Source organism: Mastigoproctus giganteus, chromosome 2 (genome assembly GCF_048544385.1).
Source record: "Mastigoproctus giganteus isolate SK-2022 chromosome 2, ASM4854438v1, whole genome shotgun sequence".
Lineage (NCBI taxonomy): Eukaryota > Metazoa > Arthropoda > Arachnida > Uropygi > Thelyphonidae > Mastigoproctus > Mastigoproctus giganteus.
Genome location: NC_143576.1, coordinates 160,950,619 through 160,966,778, shown reverse-complemented (window position 1 = coordinate 160,966,778; position 16,160 = coordinate 160,950,619). Strand labels below are relative to the sequence as shown.

General features: G+C 36.7%; 1 protein-coding gene across 3 annotated transcripts in view; it reads left to right on the top strand.

Annotated features, from left to right (window-relative positions):
* LOC150089706 (palmitoyltransferase ZDHHC6) overlaps positions 1-16,160 on the top strand; it is a 181,053-nt gene that overhangs the window by 107,792 nt on the left and 57,101 nt on the right. For all 3 annotated transcript variants that reach the window (XM_090368746.1, XM_090368743.1, XM_090368745.1), the window contains one exon: positions 2,150-2,337. In XM_090368746.1, the coding sequence (XP_090224872.1) occupies positions 2,150-2,337 (188 nt within the window). The remainder of the gene's footprint in view (positions 1-2,149; positions 2,338-16,160) is intronic.

The window sequence follows — 16,160 nt, the reverse complement described above, 5'->3', positions numbered from 1 at the left end:
TATTCATGGTGAGGAGAGAGAGAGAGATCTGGAAGCCTGAGCAATGATGTAATAATCTTTTTGGATAATCCACACAAAGAGGGTAGAAGAATTATTTATTCCAAAACAGCTTCCAATTGAATACTTAAAGAATTCTCAGCACAGTGTCATAGCTTGTTATTACAGGGATGTTGTCATATCGTTCAGTGCAATAATTTGGTGCATTCTTAGTTCTAGCATTTTCTAGAAGACATTGAATCAGAGTATGGTAATCTTTTCTATTATTCAGCATGAAAATGATTTGAGTATGGGAGTGTAGTCTAGAAAATATTTTTTCACCCATGATTGGAATAAAAAAATTTCATGAGAGAAAAGTGATAAATCAGTGCCATAGTTATTGAATGATAAATGGATCTTATATCTCTGTATTCTAGTAGACAAAGCAAATACCTTAATGGGCTTAATATGAAACTTAAAAAAAAGGAAAAGGTAAATTACTGTCTGACATGTTTTGTAATGTTAAAGCCATTGAAGTGAAATTGAAACTGCTATACAACATAAGCTTGCTTTCTTGCATCATGTGCCCTTGCTAATGCTAATATCATATTAATGAACAAAACTTGCATCACTTTTTCCTCTTTTAAAACTGCTGTGAAAATCTTTCATCAAACTTGTTGAATGGCTAAACAAAACAAGTTTTAAAGCTTTAAAGTGAATTTTCCTCAAGATTTGCTAATTTTTACATTAGGTTTAAAATCTTTTTGCTATTAATACCGATGAGGTCCCAGCACAGATGTAAATGACTGCATTATAAAATGACGACTCTTTGAAATCTGCAATTTTATTGTGAGATGCTTATTTAAAAGTTCTCCATTACCAAGACCACCTCAAAAAGGCCATCTAACAGAATTCATAGAGAGCAACTTGTCCAACATGGTTGTTGAAAGCATTAAGTTAAAATTATTATTTAACTTGAACTTAAATGTAATCATATTTGGAGAACCAATTCTTCATCTGGTAACATTATTTGGAGACCAAGATTTTTGAACCAAATTAAAATAAACAGATTTTACAAAAAAAAAAACTAAAGTTTCTAGTACTTCTCAATATCATTGAAAATAAAGAAACAGATATTTTGCAGATCAGGTCTGTTTGTTTGTATATGAGAAGCTACTGTATGCTATTATGAAAGAAGAAAGAATTTCTGTACAGTATGCTCCTTTATCAGGGAACTGACAATGCACGAGGAAGCACTGAATATAAATAAGTTATCCCAAGTCATTCTTGGAATTTTAATAATTTTTCATATCAGTGCTGTGTGTTAGAGAATATTCAACCAGGTTTAAAAAAAAAAAAAAAATAAGCATTGCCATTGTTATAAACAAAACTTTGACTCAACATTTCTGAAGAGGTGCAAAGTTTGCTATAGCATCTTTCTTGAAGCAGTCAATCAGTTAATGGCTAAAAGACAATCCAAACAGAAATCTATAGGTAGAGAAATGGTAAGCCAGTGTTTAAAAGCATATCTACTGGTTAACAATCTTATGGCTGTATTTTAATATAAAATGTGTATTTTGTCAGTTAAATTTGAATTCTCATCCAGTGTGGACTTTAAAAAACCTCCTGCTTTTTTTTTTCAAAAAATCTCTCTCTCTCTCTCTCTATCTCTCTCTCTCTCTCTCTCTCTCTCTCTCTCTCTCTCTCTGTTTTCTTCCTGCTTAGAAATACCTATCTGCAGCTTTTTGAAAGCAAAGTTTTTAGCTATGAGAATGGCTTTACAGCTTAAATTTTGTTTTTATCTGTTATAGGAATAAAATCCATTTTGATTTTCAATTAATTTTTTTGAGAAAAGTATGAAATGTATTAGTCATGATATATGCAACACATGACTGACCAGTGTAATGAAAAATGTGGAGTAGTATTTCTCATTAAAAATAAAATATGTGATCCAAGGTGTAACAGTTATGCCTATATAATAGTGCCTGTGCACCTTTTTTTTGTCACGTTTTTTTTTTTGTCAAATTTCCACTTTCATAACATGGGATGCATGATTGTGCATGCAAGGTGAAAATCTAATATGGTTAGCTAGTATAAAAAGCTAGTTGATCCTCTGGTTTATACCATTAGAATTAGCTTTGTAAAAGTAATTACAAGATTTCTTTAATTTCAGATTGAGCAGCTGCAACAAAAGGAAGAGAAGCGATCACGTACCAGACAGTACACTGTTGTGAAAGCATATAATGGATCTTGGTTACCTTTTTCGCTTGGCATACGTGTGTGCCTCACTCCTCCTTTTAGTGATGAGCCCAGAATTCCTCTATCTGTTGGTGATAAAGTTTGTGTCACCAGGTGGAGGAGGTAAGTATTAATATAGTTCACAATTAAAATTACCATGCAGTCTAATCAGAATTGTTTATAGTTTTAAATAAATAGTTGATAAATCTTGTATAAAAATTCTGGGATTACAAATATACCATTCAATGAACTGAATGGCATCCAGATCCCATAGTCCTATAAATTATTTTTTTAAATGCTTATTTATTATTATTTATTTCACCACTAAATAAACATACACAAGTATATATTTATTGTGTTTTTGAGGCTGGTTTGCATTGTAATATTTAATGAAAATATGATCCCAATGGGGAGAGTGCCTTATACTTCCACTTGAAATTTGTTGCCAGGGGAAAATCCAGACCTCACTATGCCCTCAGTTAATAAATTTAAAAATATATTACGTGCGCACACACACACACACACACACACACACACACACACACACACACACACACACACACACACACACACACACACACACACACACACACACACAAGTTCCTGGACTGATGCAATAAATTACAAGTGAAGGAGCTCAAAAATGGTTTAATTTTTATTCAAAGTAATCACCACCTGATTGAAAAAATCACCACCTATTTTAAAAGTTTCTGAGAGTTAGCAAAGACATCCAAAGAGTTCAGTTCAGCAGTTATGTTTTTCTTTATATCCTCAATGTCTTGAAATCTCTTTCCTTTGAGGGCAGTTTCACCTTGGAAAAGAGTTAAGAAGTGTGCTGGTGCTAGATTGGGAGTGTAGGGCAGATGGTTGATCTGTACGCTGCTATGTTTCATCAGAAATGTCCTCAAAACAAGTGCAGAATGGATGAGGGGTCTTTGATGTGTTACAAGAACCAGCTGCTTTTCTTTTGAAATTGTGGCTTTATCTGGGAAATATGCTTCAGTAGTCTTTGAAGCACCTGTACATAAAATGCAGCATTGGCTCTTCCCCCCCCCCCCCCTTCAGGTACAAATTCCTTGCAAATCACCCCCTGTTTGTTGAAAAACACAATTAGCATCATCTTCATCCTGGACTTCAGTAAATGAAACATTTTGGACTCTGGTGATGATTTTGAAGTCCTCTGCATGCTCTGACATTTTGTCTCTGGATCATACTGAAACACCCAACATTCATCTCCAGTGACAATACAGTCTTGGAAATTAGGATTGTCTTGACAGGTCTGGATAAAGTTTGCGTGATGACACTCTTTGTTGCTTATATTTATCCACAAGGCTGTACAGCACAAATTTTTAATCAGACTTTCCTTTTCCCTAAATCTTCATGCAGAATTTGATGAATCATCTCCTTATTTAACCAGTTTTGTTTCTTACTCCATTGCAAAGTTGTGACACAGAATATTAATGCTACTAACAAAACTGGTTGTCACTTGTAACCCTGTCAGCCTACTGGACAATCTCCATGTCACCATCTGTTAAAGGAAGTTTGAACTACGACATACCACTTCTGTTTATTTTCAAACTCATCAAAGTTTGAAAAGACCACAACAGCATCAGTCCAGGAACTTTATTGGCACACCTCGTATAAGGTGCAGTTTACATATTTCAGATAGAATGTGAAAGTTGCGCAGATACATCTTTTTACAATATTGTGTTTTGAATAATAATTATTCACATTGCTTCCAATGAAAGTTGGATATTGATGTCAAAATGTCAGAGACAGCAAGCATTTTTACGTTGAATCAGCGTGCCCTTATTTGTAAATGAAAAGTCTGAGATCATCAGTCATTTTCGGATGTCTGTTTTGAATCCCATTTTTAAGATAGTCCTCTAAAAAAATCAAGAGACTTGGTGGGTGGTCTGAGAATATATACTTATATATAAATTACTTTATTCAATTATTAGAAAAAATTTCATCGTTCATAAATATATATAATATTCTTATTATTTATAGTTTTCACATCAGAACTAAAATATATCTCCAGTAAATTGACAAGTAGCTTTGGAATTTACTTTGTTATATGAAATTTTTATTTCTTTTTATGGCTTTTTCTTACTATACTGATAAATATATTAGAGATTTTTTTTGTGAGCAGGTAGAGGGTCAGAAAATGAATTTCAGAGAGAATTAAAACAGTTCTATTAAACAACATTATTTTAAGATTATCTTGTTAATTGAAAATGCCTTTTGTAAACCTTATGGTACTTGTACAATAAAATTGGAGTCTTTGTGGGATATTACGTATCTTCCAATAGTACTGATATAATAGTGTAAAAAAAACCCTACATAAACACTTCATGCTAAATGCTGTTAACTGTAAACTTAGGCATCGAGCCTAATATACCTTCATCAACACTGTTAATAAATATTTAAAATAACATGGTCCCAGCACTGCACCCTCAGGGACTCCATTAATAACATTAGTCCAAGAAGAGTAGCACCCGTTGATATCGCTCTGTTCTCTCCCACTGAGCCATCCCTTTATCCATAGCAGTAATTTGCCCCTAACACCATACACCTCCAATTTGTATAGCCGCCTTTTTCTGTCAAAATGATCCTGCATTACTTCTTTAGCCAGTGACTTCATTATTTTCTCTGGAACAAAGTCAACTTTACAGATTTGTAATTAGTCACTTTGCTTTTGATCCCCCTTTGTGAATTGGGGATACATTTGTATATCTTCAGTCCTTAGAGACCCTCCCTCCCTCCATCAAATTCAAGGATGCTCTCATAATTATGGCTAAATGTTTGCTTACTTTTTTTTTTGCTGCCCCCCCCCCCCCTCTCTCTCTCTCTCTCTCTCTCTCTCTCTCTCTCTCAACATAATTGGATAGATCTCTTCTGATCCAAGTACCTTATTTAAATTTAGTTTAACCAATTTCTCCTCCAATTTTCTTTCAGTTATTACAAAATCATTTAGTTCCCTGCAATTTGATATAATTCCAGCATCCATATTCCTAAGAAATTTCTTGTGTGTGAATGTAGATTCACAATATGTATTTTTTTGTCAGCAACCAGAGCAGGATCATAAACTGTTATACCATTAATATCTGGCAGGCCAGCATGATTCATCTTTTTCCTTCTAATGTATATAGAAGTAAAGAGGTCTGCTACTTTTCTTTGCATTCTTTGTGGGAGAATTTTTTATAATATGCATTAGATTGCCTAATTCATTTTATGACTTGATTGCAAATCTAGTATAAAATGTATTAGCAATCTAAAGCAGCTTATATCTAGTGTATACCTACTGTGGGTTTCTATATCTCCTGAGCATTTATTAGCATCCCATTCATTTTTCTTCTCTGCTACTAGTTTCATCAGGTTATCCAGTAGTATGAATTGGAAGCATTCATAATGCATTTATGATTACCCTCATGAGTGCTTCCCATTTAGAATTTGCTGTTGGTACCATCAGTTGATTCCGCTAAATAAATTTTAAAAACTGTCAAAAACCACTGTAACCACCTTTTCGAATAGAGGGGAATAGGCATTCTGTGTGTTATCAGACACTCAGTCTAAAACACTGATGGATCCAATATCTTTCTATTTCAGAAGATTTAGAAGTCCAGTTGGCCTGCCTCCCTAAAATCTACTCGTGCACACCTTCTCGATGGTAAGCCCTGTTACATCACTTAAGTGGCAACGAACATGTAGAGTGGTTCTCTTCAAGATGCCTAGTCAGAGTGAAGAGGAAAAGACCAAACTCTCCAGCACATGACAGCACAGTCCCCAGCGGCTTTCACTCCCCCTCTTACGGTAGCAAGAGGATCAGAGTGGAAGCACAGGGTGCTAAGAATCTCTGGGTACGACCAAGCTGCCATGCACAGAAACTGAACTTGGCCTGTTACAACGTAAGATCACTCATCAGTGAAGATAGGATATTAGAGCTGGAAAAGGAATTAGAAAACGTGAATTGGATTATCATCGGTTTGGCTGAAACAAGAAGAAAAGAATCACTTATAAGTTTATCAAGTGGAAATGCTGTACACCAATGGAAACAGCGAAAGGAGTGAAGGTGGAGTTGGGTTTCTGGTCCATAAAGATATAAAAAAACACCATTTTGGAATTCAAAAGTACATCGCCAAGGATGTCAAGACTACTGCTCAGGATTTCTAAGAGGTACAAGCTAAAGGTTATAATGATTTGTGCACCATTATCGAGCCCTGATGATGATGATGAGGTGGAGAAAATGTACACCGAAATTGAGGGTCTTCTAGGTGAGCAGAAAACCCACTACACTATCATTATGGGGGACTTCAATGCTAAGGTTGGAAAGAGACAAAACAGTGCAGAAAGGGGAACTATAGGAAATTTTGAATTGGTGATAGAAATGAAAGAGGTGAAAGACTTGTGGAATTTGTAGAATCTCAAGTATTGTCAGTAATGAACACTTTTTTCAAGAAAAGGTTGAACAGAAATTGGACATAGAAGAGCCCAAATGGATTAACAACTAACGAAATCGACATCACCCTCACTAACAGAAGATATATCGTGAATGATGTTACCGACCTGAACAAGGTAAATGTTGGAAGTGATCACAGAATTGTAAGATGCACACTTGATATAGATGCAAGAAAAGAAAGGAAAAAACTGACTCGATAAATAATACAAAGGTCTTTGAGATAACATAAGAGGAGAAAAAGCAGTATGTACTGGAACTTCAGAACAAGTTTGAGCTTCTGCAGACTGCTCAGGACCATGAGGAATATTACAACTTTCTGAAAGTGATAAAGCCCAAGAAACTAATAGGTAAAAAGAAATCCAAAGAAGAAAAAATTAGTCAAGAAACATTTGTCATGGTGAACTAAAGACAAATGAAGAGCAAGCTAAACACTGAGAAGGATAAAATTGAGTATACTGAGTTATGAAAAGCCATGAAAATTGACATGGAGAAACTTCAGTATACTGCGTTATGCAGAGACTCAGAGAGGACATTAGATGATTTAACACAGGAAAAGTAGAACAAGCATTAAGGGAAAACAAAGGACTTAATCAGCAGCCACGAGCAGTAATACAGAAAGACAACTGAAACTGAAGAATAACAATGGTGTACTTATAAATAGCAGAAAAGACATAACTCAAATAGCAGAAGACTACTATAGGGAATTATACAAGGAGCGAGGGAATGATGCCAGCAGTGGGGAAGGTGGATCCCAAATTAGTAAAAAATATGACATATTTGATATCCTTCCTGATAAGGTAGAACATGCGTTGAAGAATCAGAAAGCCCCGGGGTGGGGGGGGGAGAAGACGAAGTTACTGTAGAGTTGTTAAAATTGGGAGGAAGAGACATGACACAAACTGGCAAGACTCTTTCACAAAATGCATTAGAAAAGGTGTGACGCTTAAGGATTGGAATAATGCAATCTTAATTTTGCTGCATAAGAAAGGAGATAAATCAGAAAATGGAAATTATAGACCAATTAGCTTGTTATCCCACATCTACAAGTTGTTCACAAGAGTCATTACTAACAGATTAGAAAGAATACTTGATGAGAATCAACTGAAAGAGCAAGCGGGCTTTAGGATATTATTCTCAACTATGGATCACTTTCATGTAATATCACAGCTAATGGAGAAAGCAAATGAATATAAAACACCATTATGCCTGGCATTTGTGGATTATGAAAAGGCATTTGACTCCATACAGCATAAGGCAATGTTTTGGGCACTGGAAAGACAAGACTTAGATACCCCATATATTATGATTTTGAAGAAAATATATTAGAATGCTACCTCTTTTATTAGACTACACAAAGACAGCAGGAAATTTAAAATTGAGAAAGGAGTTCGACAAGGAGATACAATATCTCCGAAGTTGTTTACTGCTGCCTTTGAGGAAGCTTTCAGAAAATTAGACTGGTTGCAGAAAGGAGTCAATGTGAATGGAGAGTACCCAAACCATTTATGATTTGCAGATGACATTGTGGTCATAAGCCATGATCCCAAAGCATTAGAGGAAAATCTTAATCAGTTATGCAGAGTTAGTAAGGATTTTGGACTAAAGATGAATATGGCTAAAACAAAAGTAATGATGAACAAGTATGCCACAGAAAGGGATATAATGATTAGTGAATGGAACAAAGGGTTGCTCTTATGAAGAAAGACTTAAGTTTTGCAAATTACAGTGTCTGGAGACTAGGCACCTGCGAGGTGATCTGATTGAGGTGTATAAAGCCTTGAATGGTTTGAGCATGCTCAATGCTGATGGGATTCTTCCTCTTGCTCAGAATAATCACCTGAGAGGGCATAAATTCAAATTGAGGAAAGACAGATGTAGGATAGATGTGTGGAAATTTGCCTTTAGCTAGCGGTGGTTGGTTGGTGGAACAGACTTCCATCCCTTGTTGTGGAAGTTGATAGCCTAAATAAATTTAAGGCTGAGCTGGACAGGTATTTCGAACGAACGGAGGGGTGAAGTGGAAGGTTTTTTTTTTTTTTTTTTTCGGCTGGTGCTGCATAAGCTTGCTTTCTTGCATCATATGCCTCTGCTAATGCTAATGATTGAAGGAGCAGTAATTGAAAAGGTGGAGTCATATACTTATCTAGGACAAGTCATTAGCTGTAATAATGATAAATGGCTGTAAGTCAAGAGAAGAATAAATTTTAGCTAGATAGCATTCAGGAAATATAGTCACACACTGAGGAGCAATATCCCAATTTGTTTGAAACGTAAAATAATGAACCAATGTATACTCTCACCATGACCTATGGAAGTGAAACTTGGGCACTCACCAAAAGAATGGAGGAGAAGCTGAGAACTACACAGCAAAGAATGGAACGAATTATATTGGGAATCAGACTGTTAAATAAGAAGAGAAACACGTGGTTTAGGCAGGAAACTCAAGTAAAGGACATTCTTATCAAAACTAAAGAACTAAAATGGTCTTGGGCATGATACATAGCTCGAAGATGGACTAAGAAAATAACAGAATGGTACCCAAGAAGAGCTAGAAGAAAACTTGGAAGACAATGATAGAGATGGACAGATTGAAATACATGAGTTTGTGGGTAGTAAATGGATGGCTATTGCACAAAACAGAAGGAACTGGAAAGTTGCTGGAGGGCCTTCATCCTGCAGTGGATTGAAAATGGCTGATGACGATGACTTCTTTAGTAAAACCACATAAATACATTGTGATCATTGTCCCTATTGGTGGATGCAGAGATGGGAGAAACTCCTGGTGCCGTTTGACACTAAATACACTCTACACTGTCTCTAGTGGTTCTTTTATATGTAGATTCTTAATGCACGAACAGTCACTGCTGGTACTCAGATCAAGAGTATTACTTTCTCTCATTGCCTCTCTAACTTGCTGAAAATATTAGAGAGGCAGTGTATGTAACGTGGAGAAAACAGTCAACCAATATTAGCATTAGCATTAGCATTAGCATTAGTAGAGGCATTTGATGCAAGAAAGCAAGCTTATGCAGCATCAGCCAAAAAAAAAAAAAAAAAAAAAAAAAGTAACATAAATAAATAAAAATAACCACTTCCACTTCACCCCTCTGTTCGTTCGAAATACCTGTCCAGCTGAGCCTTAAACTTATTTAGGCTATCAACTTCCACGACAAGGGATGGAAGTCTGTTCCACCCACCAACCACCCGCTGGCTAAAGGCAAATTTCCGCACATCTATCCTACATCTGTCTTTCCTCAATTTGAATTTATGCCCTCTCAGGTGATTTTTCTGAGCTAGAGGAAGAATCCCATCAGCATTGAGCATGCTCAAACCATTCAAGGCTTTGTACACCTCTATCAGATCACCCCGCTGGTGCCTAGTTTCCAGACACTGTAATTTGCAAAACTTAAGCCTTTCTTCGTAAGAGAACCCCTTTGTCCCATTCACCAATCTAGTTGCCCTTCTCTGTACTCGTTCCAGCAGCTCTACATCCTTCCTGAAATGAGGCCTCCAGGCCTGTATACAGTACTCTAGGTGTGGCCTGACCATTGCCTTATACAAGGGAATAATCACCTCCTTATCCCTGCTAGAAAAATTCCTATATATCATTGACAATACACCATGAGCTACTCTTGCAGCTCGTCTGCACTGCTCAGAGAACTTCATATCTGCCTGCACCACCACCCCCAGGTCCCTTTCATTCTCTACCACTGTCAGTGTAGTACCACAGAGTTGATACGTTGCTCTGGGGTTGCTGTTTCCCATATGTAGTACTTTACATTTGTCAATGTTAAACTTCATTTGCCACCTCGAAGCCCATCTGCTCAACCTTTCCAAATCCTGTTGCAGCAGCATAGTGTCAGTAGTGTCCTTGACAACCCTGCCAACCTTCGTATCGTCTGCAAACTTGGACATTAAGCCTGATATACCATCATCAATATCATTTATAAATACAGAAAACAATAAAGGCCCCAATACTGAACCCTGAGGGACTCCACTAATAACATTAGTCCACGATGAGCAGTGTCCATTGATTACCACTCTCTGTCTTCTCCCCCTCAACCACCCCTTTATCCATAGCAGCAACTTGCCTCCAATGCCACACTGCTCCAATTTGTGCAGCAGTCTTCCATGTGCAACAGTATCAAAAGCCTTTCTAAGATCCAAGTATATAATATCAAAGTTATTCCCTGCATCCAGTTCTTTTGTGACTGCATCATAGTATCCAATCAAATTGGTCAGGCAAGACTTCCCCTTAACAAAACCATGCTGTGTCCTAGCTATAACTGAAGTCTTGTCTAGATGATCCTGCAGTGCTTCTTTCACCAGTGCCTCCATTAATTTTCCGGGAACAGAAGTTAAACTCACAGGTCTATAATTACTTGTGTCAGCCTTTGATCCCCCTTTGTGAATTGGGGTCACATTTGCACATCTCCAGTCAATGGGTACCTCCCCTGAGTCCAAGGAAAAAAAGTTATTTTATTATAGCCAAAAAAGTTTTTTTTTTCTACAACAAAAGTCTTTGTGGAGTAACCAAGTTACAATCTGCCATCATAAGACATTCTTGATTTACCTGTCCATATTTTGTCTGTATAGTTGTTCATTATATTCATCACAGCCATTAGGCCCCTAACACACTCTCTGATTTTTGTTTTCCCAGTGCTTATATCACACCAAACTTGACTCAACATGATGCACTATAGAGTAGATGGCCTATGTAGACTAGATCCACTGTTAGTTTGTTCTTTTGAACTGAGCATAACACCCTTTTGCTCAGTTCTTTGCGCATAACACCCTTCCTCTCCTGTGTGATCTTTCTGTATGTTTTGCACTCTCAATATTTGAACTCTGCATCCTTATATCTGATACATACAGTGGTGAATGAGCTATAGTGGGCTGGCATGGGCTCGCGAGAACCCATTGTTTTTTTTTTTTTTAAATTTGCAAGCCCATTGTTGAGACGATCATTTATTTTACAAATGAAATCCTAAATGCGCAATTATTGAGTATCCAGAGCCGAAACTCAGTGGGGCGAACAGGGCCCCATTCCCAGCATTTTAATGGCGCAATTGATTGGTTATGTATTTTAAAATTGCTTCATTTTTGATTTAATTACAGTCGGACCTCTGTTTAACCAATTTCTTTATACTGAATTTTTTAAAATTCCCCTTGGTAATTACATTTAAAATACAGTAGTTTCCGTAGAACAAAAATTATTTCCATATAACGAACAAATTAGGAGAGACAACTTTGCATGTATTGTTCTCACCTCTGGCCTTTAGGTAATTAGAAAGCGCGAATTAAGGGTGAAAGAGATTACCGTTCCACAACGTTAGTGGTGTCCGTAAAACTTATGCAGCCAATTTCCAAGAAGTCGCGCTAGTCAATATGCTTTCCATAGCCAGTCAAAGGATTAAGAAGATACCTGACATGGATAATAGCCTCTGGTAAACCTGTGTTGTGGTTCCTCTTTTCCCCGACAAATGGGCGTATGTTTTTCGGAGAAGTGAGTGATCGATGCCTTCCAGTAAATTTCTCCTGTCTTGTTTACATGTTCACAGTAGCCGAATATCTGAGTGATTCCGATATTTTGCATAGTATTCAAAGAACTAGTGAAAGTAGCAACATGGGGGGGCGAATTGAGGAAACTAAGATATTATATAAACTTTAAGAAGATGAAATGTTGACAGATTTGAAACTTTGTCGAGCCTTTCACTGCGTAGAAAATGTTCTAAAATATAATGGCATACAGGCAATAATTTAAAAAAAAAAAAAAAAACTATTACCAATCTCCAAAAAACTAGCACGAATTAAGGATGATTGCTAAAGAACTTGTGGAAACTACAAAGATCGGTCATGTGTTCGGGCTGCGAAGAGCAGCTTGTAGCTTGCGAATGGTAATTGCAGGTTAGGGGAATTATCCTGCATTGTGCAAACATTTTGAATCAGATGCTGCCGAAGCCCAATGGTCAGGTGCGCGAGTGCATAAGTACACATGCCTTGAGTGACTCGGGTTCAGGCACCCTGACTGCTGAATACGGTGCTGTTTCTTGTATTCTCTCTACCTTGTGAACTCCTCTGACAGTATGGTCACCCTGGAGTATAAACAGAAAATTTATTTTTATTTGGGATTGTTAAAGTGATTTTTAAATCTGGAATTTCTTAACCATCTAGCACTAATGATCGACATCCTGCAGGAGCTCTCTTACATTTCAGAAGCTTTACAGATTCACTATGGCAAAAGCAGATAAATTAATTATTCGAACTATCAATGCTATTGCTAATTTGAAAAATTCTGAAGGAAAATATGAAGCTAAAATTGAGAGCATGTTGAAGTGGAAAGAATTTGAAGGAATCAAAATCGAAAGTAAGAACAGTAAAATTACCTCGTGACGAGTTATTAAATGCATTGTTTTATCTTTAAAGGATAAGTTATTAATGCAACAGGGTGATTTTAAATCAAATAAAGAAAATAATCATACCATTGAAAGAAATTTTAAATATATTCTACCGGAAATCGTGGAATTTAAAAGAACTTTCGTCTCAGTGGCAAGACTGAAAACCGAATAAGAAATTTGTTTTTTGATAAAATATGAAATAAAAATTAATGATTTTAGTAATTTTTTCGAAGACAGTTTATCTTTAAAATCGAGTGAAATTCCCTTTACAATTAAGAAAACCAGAAATATCTTTGAAACCATTGCGATTAGCAGTGCTGAAACTGAGTGAGCTTTCAGCGTAATGAATAATATCATGTGAATGAATGAATAATGTTGAAAATTAAACACATTGCAGATTATGATGACCATACATCTAAATGGAAAACCATTGCTTCAATTTGATCCGGATCATTATGTCAATATTAATAAAGAAGTAAATTTCATATGGCAATTTTTAAAAGAAAATTTTCTTGAATATTTGTGCAATATTTTTTTCACGTAATCTGTGATTTTTGTGTACCTTTTCTAGAACAGTTTGTTTTTTTATGTAATATTTGTTTTTATATTCTAGAATGTTTTGTGATAATTCATTATTTGTAATAGGAAATATTTTTGTTATTTTTTTTATTCGCAATATTAAAATTTTATCATGAAAAAAAATGTATCCATTATATTTCCCTAGTTGTAAAAAAAAAAGAATAAAAAAGTTGCGTGTCTGCCGAGCACGAGCGGTAGATGGTTTTATGTGAAACATCCTTCGTGTCACTATATGGTTGTGAAGTCATACTATTCAAAAATTCCAAACAGTTAGAACTCGAGATATCGTACTGGTCACGAAAAATGCGTCACGTGCTCTAATCTAATCATACTACTAGTGAATGTCCCACACAGACTAGTTGTCTGAGCATGGGAAGCACCTCTGGCAGATGCCACGGGTGACGTCACTTCCGTGGCCGATCAGTACCCCCCCCCAAAAGGATGTTTCACATCAAAAAGTCGGCAAAAGTGCGAGCCCGTTGTTAAAATATTCACAGCTCACCACTGGATACACACCATGTCTGTTTTCCGTATGATGTCTGCATTTTATTACTCAACCAGTACTTCAAATTCACCAAATTTCTTCACTATGCTTTTAGCTTTAGTGTACAAACAAATTGCACCTGTTGGACTGCAAGTAGTCCTTGCAATCCATGATACATTGCTTGTAATTCCTGATACCTTACTTTCTAGGCTATTGCATGTTCTGATACCAGTGCAAGAATCACAACTTTGCCTGCAGCCACTATTAATCTGTTAGTCTGTATACCCCTTTCTCCACAAGCCAGTAGTTTTCTGACTCTCCTAACACTTCCTCAATAGGATCAGCAAATATTTGTGTATCCTATCCCTGTAAAAATAGCCTCTCCTGTTAACAAGCATAGACCACACTGATTAAAATTCTACCTCATGAGCTTTGCACAGTTTCTCTGGGCCCAAATTGACCAACAAAGCTCTCATCATGTACTCTGTCCTGTCTTGGGCAGAATTGTAGACATTTTAAAATTTAATTGTAACTCACAATTTTTTTTCTTAACATTGTCCTGTACTTAAGTAAATTGTCAGATCTTCTCTTAATATTTTAGTTCCAATGTTTATAATAATGTCACCTTTTGTGCTCTTAAAAGATGATGATAACTACTGTCTTCCACTCAACCATCCCTTTATCTACAGTAGTTGTTTACCCCCAATGCCAACCTGCTCCGATTTGACTGATGCTATATAAGCAAGCTTATATAGCATCAGTCAAAAAAAAAAAAAAAAAAACCTTATTTCACCCATCCACTCGCTCCAAATGTTTGTCAAGTTCTGCTTATTTAAGCTATCAACTTCTGCAACGACACATGGAAGTTTGTTCCACCAATCAACCAACTGCTGGCTAAAGGCAAACTTCCACACATCTATCCTACAACCGTGTTTCCTCAATTTGAATTTATGCCCTCTCAGACAATTATTCTGAGCAAGAGGAAGAATCCCATCCGCACTGAGCATGCTCAAACCATTCAAGGCTTTATTCACCTCAATCAGATCACCTTGCAGGTGCCTAGTCTCCAGACCCTGTAATTTTCTAAACTTAAGCCTTTCTTCGTAAGAGCAACCCTTTGTTCCATTCACTAATCTTGTTGCCCTTCTCTGTACTTGTTCCAACAGCTCTACATCCTTCTTAAAATGAGGCCTCCAGACCTGCATACAGTACTCAAGGTGTGGCCCGACCATTGCCTTATAAAAGGGGATAATCACCTCCTTATCCCTGATAGAAAAATTCCTGTATATCATAAGACAAGAAAACCATGAGCTACTCTTGCAGACCATCTGCACTGCTCAGAAAACTTCATATGTACCTGCACAATTACTCCCAGGTCCTTTTCATTCTCTACCACTGTCAGTGTGGTACCACAGAGTTGATACATTACTCTGGGATTAATGCTTCCCATATATAGTACTTTACATTTGTCAATGTTAAACTTCATTTGCCACCTCTCAGCCCATCTGCTCAACTTTTCTAGATCCTGTTGCAGCAGTGTACTGTCATTAACAACCCTGCCAACCTTCGTATCGTCTGCAAACTTGGACATTAAGCCTAATATACCATCATCAATATCATTTATAAATACAGAAAACAACATTGGACCCAGCAGGGAACCCTGAGTGACTCCACTAATAAAATTAGTCCATGAAGAGCAGTGTCCATTGATTACCACTCTGTCTTCTCCCACTCAACCATCCCTTTATCCATAGCAGCAATTTGCCTCCAGTGCCACACTGCTCCAATTTGTGCAGCAGTCTTCCATGTGCAACAGTATCAAAGGCTTTTCTAAGATCCAAATATATTGTATCAAAGTTATTCTTTGCATCCAGTTCCTTTGTGACTACATCATAGTATCCAATCAGATTAGTTAGACAAGACTTCCCCTTAACAAACCCATGCTGTGTCCGAGCTATAACTGAAGTCTTGTTTAGATGATCCTGCAGTGCTTCTTTAACCGGTGCCTCCATTAATGTCCCTGCAA